The sequence below is a fragment of the Chrysochloris asiatica genome, unplaced genomic scaffold (assembly GCF_000296735.1).
Source record: "Chrysochloris asiatica unplaced genomic scaffold, ChrAsi1.0 scaffold00129, whole genome shotgun sequence".
NCBI lineage: Eukaryota > Metazoa > Chordata > Mammalia > Afrosoricida > Chrysochloridae > Chrysochloris > Chrysochloris asiatica.
In genome coordinates, this window is record NW_006408647.1 from 9,455,701 (window position 1) to 9,466,316 (window position 10,616).

General features: G+C 36.5%; 1 protein-coding gene across 3 annotated transcripts in view; it reads left to right on the top strand.

Annotated features, from left to right (window-relative positions):
- Positions 1-10,616, top strand: part of TBCK (TBC1 domain containing kinase) — a 343,431-nt gene that overhangs the window by 97,601 nt on the left and 235,214 nt on the right. For all 3 annotated transcript variants that reach the window (XM_006869331.1, XM_006869332.1, XM_006869333.1), the window contains 3 exons: positions 3,629-3,678; positions 3,861-3,990; positions 6,305-6,403. In XM_006869331.1, coding sequence (XP_006869393.1) covers positions 3,629-3,678; positions 3,861-3,990; positions 6,305-6,403 — 279 coding nt within the window. The remainder of the gene's footprint in view (positions 1-3,628; positions 3,679-3,860; positions 3,991-6,304; positions 6,404-10,616) is intronic.

The following is a 10,616-nucleotide window of genomic DNA, read 5'->3' on the forward strand; positions in this document are numbered from 1 at the left end:
ATGTATAATATGTACACACACACTCACACACTTTTCGTCTGTAGCCCAGTTCTTAACTCACTGTAACTTTACAGAATGTTTGAAAATAAGGACATGCAAGTCCTCTTTATTGTTTGTCTTGAAGATTGTTGTCAGGGTCCCTGCTATAATGAATAGAAAATTCAAAATGTAAATATTACTTCTAGATACAGTAATCTTATATATTCTCTTTGTAAAGGAAGAAAATGTATAATAGACAAAAAAACTATGTAGCAGAAAAACATAAACTGCATCTAAAATATATAGCTTCAAGTGATTTGAAATTACACTTTTCCTCATTATTTTCTTTTAATTTAAATGAAATTCTAGTTCCTTTAGCTACACTTCAAGTCTATTGCTTTAAATTCCTTCACATTAAAATTTTGTTTTTCCCATTCCCTGTTGTAAAATTTTATTTATAATATGACATGCATTTTGACATTTGAGGTTTTTTACTGAAATTTGAAACACAAAGTAGGGGAGTTGTTGACAGCTACTGAGGTACAAGCATTTACCTCAGGTCCAATAATAAGAAAGATCTCAACAAGAAATAGAGACAGCTACTGTCCTTGTAGTGTCCTACTGAGAATTTATGCCTGCATTCTTAGTATTTCTATCACAAAAGTGTGATGTCAGAAGTTGAGGCATTGTCCACAAATGATGTTTTATTCTGTGAGATTTCTGCAATGCTGGGTAATTGGAAATTGGTTAATATTGTATACATGTAAGTCAGGGATGTGCAGGTGGTGTTCTGCTGAAGGATGCCCAGCTGAGGAGTGAGGTGGGGCAGAAACCCTGTCTATGTTCTTATCACCCAACTGTGAGTTCAGAACTACCAAAGGAGGAGAGGGCCCCATTTTTCAATTCACACAGATGTGACCATTATAGATTGAATTGTGTTCCCCAAAATGTGTGCTGGAATCCTCACCTGGCAGTAAGGTTTTTTTCGTTGTTAATGTGGCCATATCCACGTAAGGTGTGGCTTAAGCCTACTGACTTTTGAGATTCAGAAAGAACAGATTATGCACAGGGAGAAGCAAGCATGAACAGGGGACGAAGACAGGTACCACATGGAGATTGGCAGGGACTCAGAAACAATGCAGGGCTGCAGGAACCTAGCGATCTGTCTCTAGAGATGACAGAAAGTGAGCCTTTCCCTGAAGTCAGGACACTGAATTAAGACTTCTAACCCCCTGAATGCTGAGGAAATAAATTTCTGATTTTTGTAAAGCCACCTACTCATGGTATTTGAGTCACAGCACTATTAACTAAGACAGTGACTATGGAATCTTGGTGTGGCACTGTAGGACAAGCACTTAACTGCTAACTGCAAGGTTGGTGGTTCAAATCCTCCAACTCTTCCTTGGAAACCCTATACAGGATCACCATGAGTTAGAACTGACTCCATGGCACTTAGCAGTAACAACAATAACTGGCTGAAAAACAACCTTGGAGTTCTCTTCCTCTCTAGTTCAGACACTAAGATTTTCCTCTATTGCTGGTTTTTCTTCCCCCTGTACTTTTGTATCCTGTACTTTGATCCAGTCTTTACTTTTCAACTCATTCTAAGATCGTCCCAGAGTTTTCATGGCAGCCGGTATGTCCTCACATTAAATTTTGAAATGTAAATATTTTTCCTGTCACTATTAAGTCCTAGTGTGGCACTGGAGGATGAGCACTGAACTGCTAACTGCAAGGTCAGTGGTTCAAACATACCAACCACTCCTTAGAAACCCTGTACAGGGTCACTATGGATTGCAATAGTCTCAGCTGAACTTAACAACAACTTAATAAAACAACATCATTATTAAGAAAAGTGGTATCATTATCATTTTTAAAATGATATGTTGTTATTGTATGCCATTGAATCAATTCTGTTTAATAGCAAAGTACAGGACAGAGTAGAACTAGAACTAGTCTTATGATTCTAAGGCAGAACAGCAAATCTTTTCTGGCCCAGAGCAGCTCTTGTTTGAATTGCTGAACTTTTGGTTCTCAGTTGAGCACTTAACAATTGTGCCACAATGGCCCCTTTAAATAATAATATGCTGTTATTGTTAAGTGCTGTGAAGATGGTTCTGATTCGTAGGAACTGTGGACCTCATGGTTCACAGTCCAGTGTTTATTGTATGGAGTATTCCTGCATTCCCCTTAAATAATAGAGTTACCAAGTGATAACTTTACCTGATGATTTTATGTTTAAGTACTTTTACCCTACATTTAGTCTTAATATTTTAATTTTTAATTAGAAAAAGAGCATAAAAGCTACTTATAAATAATAGTTATGATATTTAGTTATGATCTGATATTTAGTACAGGGTCGCTATGAGTTAGAACCAACTTGATAACATGTAACAAAAACAACTGTAAAACGTAAATTCTTAAAATTGTATATATTAATAAATGAGTAAAACTTGGAAGAATCTTACTTCTCTACTTAAAATTTCAGTTTGTGAAATAAGTACATAAAGGCTTAAAGCCAACATAGAACATGAGAGAGCATAGCATTTTCATTTGTAGAGAAACTTCAGCCATAAATCTAGTGTGCCAAGTCCTCAGTGTTTGGTAAAATATTTGTTTTTGGCTTTTAAAATTCTGAGAGCATCTAACATGGCTGAGTGACAGTGACTCTAATCAACAAGGGATCATCAGTGCAGGCTACCCAGAGAGCTCGGACCTCAGTTAATCCCCACAGGATCAGATACACTACCATGAAGTTAGTGCAGAGAACTGTAAGCAAGATGACATTAATTTTAATCACCCTGCTTAGGATGTATCTAAGATTTTATTTCACTATTGCCTGTCCTCTTAAAGTTTTAAAGAATGCCAGCAAATCTGGCTGTATTCAATGTTATTGTTTGTACTAGCTTGCGTTATAACTGTGTAAAGAAAATAATGAAGAGAACTGAATTTTGTTAGATTTGTCAACTATTTAAAATATGCAAGTTCAAAATATGTGCACGAGAAACTTTCCTCTTTCTATCACCTTACCTTTGCCTTAGAATGGCAAAGCAAATATAAATCTGATTAGATTTTAAATAAAAGCATGTGTATAAAGAGTCCTTTTTTGTCACTCATTTTATATGTATTTTTAAATATATTTTCTTCATTAATTTTCATAATAATGTTAGTAGTTCTGAATTCTGTTTGGAAAAGTATCATAATAGGTATGTTAGATACCTATTATGATACCTTTATGAGAGATAACTGGAGGTAAAGGAGTCCTGGTGAACAATAGTTAAGCATTGGGCTCCTAACAGAAAGGTCAGTGGTTCAAATCCACGAGCTTCTTGGTGGGAGAATGAGGTAATCTGCTTCCATAAAGATTTATAGCTTAAAACTCTCTGTCTAATAGGGTGACTATCAGTAGGAATCAACTCCATGGCAGTGGGTTAAATAAAACTATAAATAAAACTGCTTTTTACAGCTGACCCATATTCAATAGAGGTATGGTAAATTTGCCCACTTAAGACAGCAAATTTAGATTCTATTCATACTATTCTCACAACCTTTTTAAATCCATATTTTTTACATTATTTTTGCCTTTTAAATTCAGATTACTGTTGCTGCCTTAGATACTTAGAAATAAAAAATTTTTCTTTAAATTTAGAGATTAAAAGATGTTGGTGGAGAAGCATTTTACCCATTACTTGAAGATGAGTGAGTATATACATGATTTCCTTTTACATTTCTAATTCTTTTTCATTTATATTATAATGATAAGAAATCTGTACATGTTGCTTGAAAAAGGTAGAACATAAAAACTTAGCTTGAGATAGTGTTTAGTTTTTGTTAAAATTTTGTATCTTGTGTCAATTCTTCTGCTTTGCTTTTTTTTACAGCCAGTCTAATTTACCTCATTCAAACAGCAATAATGAATTGTCTGCAGCTGCCACTCTCCCTTTGATCATTCGAGAGAGAGACACAGAGTACCAACTAAACAGAATTATTCTCTTTGACAGGCTACTAAAGGTAGAGATTCTACAAAAGTATTACCCATAGCCCAAGTACAATCCTTTTTGTCTTGTTTTTAAATTTTCATTAATTCTTAGGGAATCTTGATGTTGTAAGAACACTGTTTCTAATGACCTATTTAACTTTAATTATAAAAATGACACATGTTAATGTAAGTTAAATTAGGATGTAGAGATAGATATATGATGATAACTCAAAAAGTATTATTACAAAATCATAGAAATATTTATTAAACAAGATTATCAAAATGTGAAGCTACTGTTTCTTGACATGTCCTCTATATGTTGTTGTTCCGTGCTGGCAACCCTGTATAGGATTTCCAAGGAGTAGCTGGTGGCTTTGAATCACTGACTTTGCAGTTAGCAGACCAGTGTTTGTCCTACAGCTCTATACCAGGACTCCTCCATCTAGGTCTATACATTTCTGAAGGTGTTGTTTCCATCTCTGTAACTCTTCCCTGAAGAATTCTATACTCTCCTTGTCATTGTTGTAAGATTACACCAAAAATGGTAGTTTGGGAATCTTCAAATAGTGTTCCTTTTAAATGCTTTGAGTTTCAGGAACAAAATAAAGTCTGAATAAGCAAGATTGTTGCATTAGGGTAGATGGAATAGGTTTCCCAATGAATTTCTCATAGGACAGCCTTTGCTACCCTCAAAGAATGAACAGGTAGGTACATTGTCAAGTTGGAAAAAAAATTTTTTTTGACACAACTTTCCTAGCCTTTTTCTCACCAGTGAGGTTTTCCCTATTTTCTTAAACTTCTTTCCAGTAAGCTCATGTGATCATCCTGTATTCTTCAAGGAAATCTGTCAAGATTACCCATTTGGAAGCTTCCAAAACACTCACCAGAACCTTCTGAGGTGTTTTTTCTACCGTGATCTGACTCAGCATATCCCCTCAGAAACCGTTGTTTTCACTGGACCTTTATTTTGAAAGTACCTTAGTGAGATTAAGAGAAATGTATTACTGGTAGAACTTGCCTGTCACCATCCAATAATGTTAGAGACACTTTTAAACACTTTTTCTTTGGAATAAAACCATGCATATATGAATTATCATCCTAGTACAAACAGCTTTTGACTTAACTTTGTAATTACAAAAATCTACACAGGACGAGCATTTAAAAGTCTATAAAACAAAATACCAACATTTAAACAGAGAAATCAGTAAAGAACATAATATTAATATAGTCAGTCAGCAAATTAGTTAAAAATAGTCAACCACACTAGGAATGAAATAAAAAAGAAAACTAAATTGTTTTGCATAGTACACAAACCTACAATGAGATTGGAATTCTCATTCTGCTGTTATAAGTATAAATTGATTGAAACATTTTATATAGCATTTAAAGGCATGTTTTAAGAGTCTTAACAACACTCAAACTCTTTGTCCTAATATTTTTCTAGAAAAGCTCTTCTGGTGATGTAATGGGTTATGTGTTGAGCTTCTAACCACAAGGTCAGCTGTTCAAATCCACCAGCCACTTCTCAGCAGAAAGCTGAGGCTTTCCTCTCCTGTGAAGATTTACAGCCTTGAAAAACCTTATGCAGGGTCACTGTGAGTCAGAATCAACTCAAAGGCACATAACCAACACCACCAAAAATCTCTCCTAACAGAGTTTATCAAAAGCATGGACACATTTATATGCAAAGCTACATCATTCTGCTTGTTAGGTGCTATCTAGTTGATTTTGTCTCAGTGATACTATGTGACAGTAGAGCTACCCCATAGCATTTCTAGGCTGTACTTTTTATAAGAACAGATCTCTAAGTCTTTCTGAGTGAGTTTGACCTAACAACCTTTCCACCAGCAGTCAAGAATTTAACCATTGTGTCAACATGACTGCTTGTCCTCCATGAGACTCAGTCATAATTCTTTCAGAGCACAAAATAGAGGGGGCTGATGAAAAACAGATCGAAACAGCTCCTGTCTCTGATTGTATAATATAAGATATTCAAAAGAATAGGGAACCATTCCGTTTATTAGACCACAAGCCCTGGTGGCACTGTAGGATAGCCACATAGTCAGCAATTCAAACCCACTAGCCATTCCACTGGAGAAATGTGAGGCTTTCTGCTTCTCTAAAGATTTAGAGCCTTGGAAATCCTATGTGAGTTGTCTATGAGTCAGAATTGATTTGATATGTTGTATGGTAAATAACACCATTAATTTGAGATAGTTTGACATTATTAACAAGTGATCATAAACTTTATCACTAATATGTTCAAAACTGCCTAGATTGAAAGATAACACTTGAACACTTGGTAATTTGAAGTATTTTTTCTTTTTTAAAAAATATATGTTGTAGGCTTATCCATATAAAAAAAATCAAATCTGGAAAGAAGCAAGAGTTGACATTCCTCCTCTTATGAGAGGTTTAACGTGGGCGGCTCTTCTAGGAGTTGAGGTAAGAACGAAAAAGAGAAGATGAGATAGCTAATTGAAATTAAAGATTAATGCCAAGAAAGTATAATGATAGTGCTTTCCTCATGTATATTTTTCAAGTTGTTAGGAAACTACATAGTAAAATATGAAAACTAAGAATGTTTAGTTTTAAGTAAAAATAGAAGAGTTGATTCAGATATATTTGAAAAGCATAATTGAAGATTTGTTAAATTTATGCTATTTAATACCTCATTAGTGGTACTCATAAAAATACTTTGATTATTAATTTTTAAATTAGAGAATATTTATACAATACATATCAATTACAATTGTGTACTCCTAGCTGGGTTATATGAAGAAAACATGGCATCAGGATTGGAGGAAGACTCATTAACAACCTGCGATATGCAGATGATACAACCTTGCTTGCTGAAAGTGAAGAGGACTTAAAATATATATTGATGAAGATCAAAGAGCACAGCCTTTGGTGTGGGTTACATCTCAGTGTAAATAAAACAAAAATCCTTACCACTGGACCAATAAATAACATTCTTATCAATGGAGAAAAGATTGAAGTTGTCAAGGACTTCATTCTTCTTAGATCAACTATCAACACTCAAGGAAGCAGGAAATCAAAGGACGTACTGCATTAGGCAAATCTGCTGCACAAGACCTTTTTAAAATGTTGAAGAACAAAGATGTCAGCTTAAGGACTAAAGTGTGCCTGACCCAAGCCATGGTATTTTCAATAACCTCATATACATGTGAAAGCTGGACAGTAAATAAGGAAGACCGTAGAAGAATTGATGACTTTGAGCTATGGTGTTGGAGGAGAATATTGAAAGTGCCATGGGCTGCCAAAAGAACCAATAGATCCATTTTGGAAAAAGTGCAGCCAGACTGCTCCTTAGAGGCCAAGATGGCCAAACTTCATCTCTCATAATTGGACATATTGTCAGGAGGGACCGTTCACTGGAGAAGGATATCATGTTTGGTAAGGTGGAGGATCAAAGAATAAGAGGAAGACCCGCAACGAGATGGATTTGCCAAGTGGCAGCATCAATGGACTCAAGCGTGGCAACAGTAGTGAGGTTGGCCCAGGATTGGGCAAGATTCCATTCTGCTGTGCCTAAGGTCACTATGGGTCGGTACCAACTCGATGGCACCTAACAACAACAACAAGCTATGGTAGTAGAGTGGTGACAAATTGGGCTGCTAATCTCACAGTCATCAGTTTGAAACTACCAGGTTCCGTGGAAGAAAGGTGCAACTTTCTGCTCCTGTTAAAATTTACAGCCTCGGAAGCCCTATATGGGGACACTATGAGTCAGAACTGACTCCATGGCACATAACCACCACCACCACCACCACTTGTAAAGTATGCTTATTTTGGAATGTTGTTGTTAAGTACTGTCGAGTCACTTCTGACTCATAGTGTCCCCAAAATAGGGTTTCCAAGGAGCAGCTTGTGAGTTTGAACTGCTGATCTTGTGGTTCAAACTGACCTTGTAGTCCAGTACTTTATCCTACAGTGCCACACCAGGACTCCTGTTTTGGAATATGAATGCTTATAAATGACTGTGAGTTTTCTACTCCGATTTCTGTTGTGTGGATGTCATTAACATATAGAAGTACAATTTGATCCAGTAATCTCCTATTGGGTATATATCCTATAGCTAAGAGCCAGAATATGGAGAGATATATCTCGGTTTGAACCGTAAGGTCAGCGGTTCCAACTCCCCATCTGCTCTTTGGAAACCAACACAGGATCATTATGAGTCCAAAAAGACTTAGCACTTAACAACAGATTCATTGCATCATTATTCACAGTAGCAAAGAAGAGAAAACAACCTAAATACCATCAACAGAAGATTGAGTAAATAAACTATGGTACATATAGAAAGTGGAATACTGTGCATCATTAAGGACTAACAAAGAGTTTGCAAAACACTTCTTAATGTGGATGCACTGGAGAACATGATGCTGATTGAAATAAGTCAATCGCGAACAGTGAGCTCACTGTTATAAAAGTAAAGGGAGTTTATGTGGACTATGGAACAGAGGACCACTACACATTTGCTGTATTCTTAAGTGCCGTTGAGTTGTATCTGATTCTTAGCCACCAGGTATAAGGCTTCCAAGGAGTGGCTGGTGAATCTCTCCATATGGATATTTAAATAAACTTTCCAGAGCACAATGGATCTGGGAGTTAATTCACCATGTGGCCCAGAAGTGACTAGTGGCGACCAAAGGATTCCGGACCCCACGCAGGTTCTGGGAGGTCCTGCATACGTGAAAAAAAGTGGTAGTTTCATGATGTTATGAACAAGTCATGTCAGGCAGCAGAGATCCATCTGGAGATGAAGTAACTACCAACTTACCCTTTACCAGAATTTTGGTTAGATTCTGTATTGACTCAGGGGCCATTGCTCTACCTGATTCTTCTGCTTCTATCCTGGATGTGCAGGACTGGGGAAGATTTTAGCTTCCAAATACAAGGATGATATGAAGACCAGGAAGAAATGGATTCAGACAGAAGAGTCCAAAGGTGTGTTCCCTAAGGTTGTTGCCTGTAATCAAGAGGAGACCAGGAAACCTAAAATACAAGAAAATCTTACCAAAATTCATATTAAAATTTCAGGAAAACCTACAATATAAAGAGTATTCATTAAAGACAGATTACCGAAAATTTAAAAGGAACCAGTTACATTTGAGGATGTCAACGTGTTCTTCACAGAGGCAGAATGGAAGAGACTGAGTTTTGAGCGGAGGAACCTTTACAAAGAACTGATGATTGAGATATACCAGAATCTTCTTTCACTGGGTGAAGATATACTGTCTTTTTTTTTTTTTTTTTTTTTTTGGTGTTTTATTGTGAATTATGTGATGGTTTACATGGGAGAACATTAGCTTTACAATCATCCTATGGTATATCATTTCATTGCCATGGTTACAAGCCCCTCCATGCATCATCAACCAACCAAAGGATATACCCAGCAAGCCAGCCTCTTGGTTGTCAGCACACAGCCCCTCTCCCTCTCTGGGTCAAGAGTCCCCAGTCTCCCTAATCTGCAATTCAGCTCCACCTCCTTCGAGATTGATATATAAATTTTAACTCACAGAAAATTTAGTACTTTTTCTGATTTGGCAACATGTTTCATGTATTTCAAAATGTAAGATCAATACAGTTTTTGCCTTTTAAACTTTTTTGTAAACCAAAGATAAATCGTTGGCAGCTTTATATATAATTTCAGAGTTGTCCTCAGCTTATTCTTGGTCATCAGTAAATAATACTTAAGCTAAAGGTAAAAAAATCTTAATTTTTTTAAACTATGGAAAATTGAGGAGAATAAAGGAATAAAAACAAAGAAACAACAAAACGAAAAAAACAATCAAAACCAAAAAAAAATAATAATAACAGAATAACACAGCTGTTGGGCCTGGGGAGGAGAAAATCTCAGCAGTTCCTGCAAGCCCAGGAGTACAGAAGTTTGGTGCAGGAGGGACATGACAGCAGAGGTACTTCTGCTAAAAAGGGGACAGGAAATGGAGCTCTCCAAGAGAAAAATAAGATGGGAAATAAAAGGAAGAAATTAAAAAGAAACAAAGTCACTTAAAAAAATTTAGTGAGAATGAAGATAAAAAGAGAAAAGTAGTGGAGAGTAGTAATGAACAATGAGGGCAAATGAGAAACAAGCAAATAAGGAAAAGCAACAGTAGAACCTATTTCTTCCAATTAAGTGCCTGGAGGCACCACACTCTTCAAGCAAGCTTCCTGCTGGGAGACACTCAGTTTTGCTTGCTCCATGAGCTGGGAAGCCCACTGCTCTGTCTCATACCCTGGTTTTTGGTTCTGCTGCTGCTTCTCTGCCATTCCTCCAGTGTCCCAGATTTCTGTCCCTGAATACAGGAATTTCAGTACACAGTGCTGTTGGGGTCCAAAGAACATGCTTCACTCCTGGTTCTTTCTTCTTGATGATAGTGAGATCCCAGTCCCACCCCTTCTACTACTAAGATGGTTCATTTTAAACCCATGTTAAAGTTTTAAGTTTTTACAATTACAGTGAACTCTGCTAGAATCCACAGCTGAATCCTGCCATTTTATCAGTCTTCTCCCACCTTCTCTTATCAAAACCTGTCAGGAAAAGAGTCATTTTGTTGAAGTTACAAAGACTAAGACTAGAAGAGATGCCAACTAGTTACTTTACACAGAGGTGAGGAAATATCTGACCCTC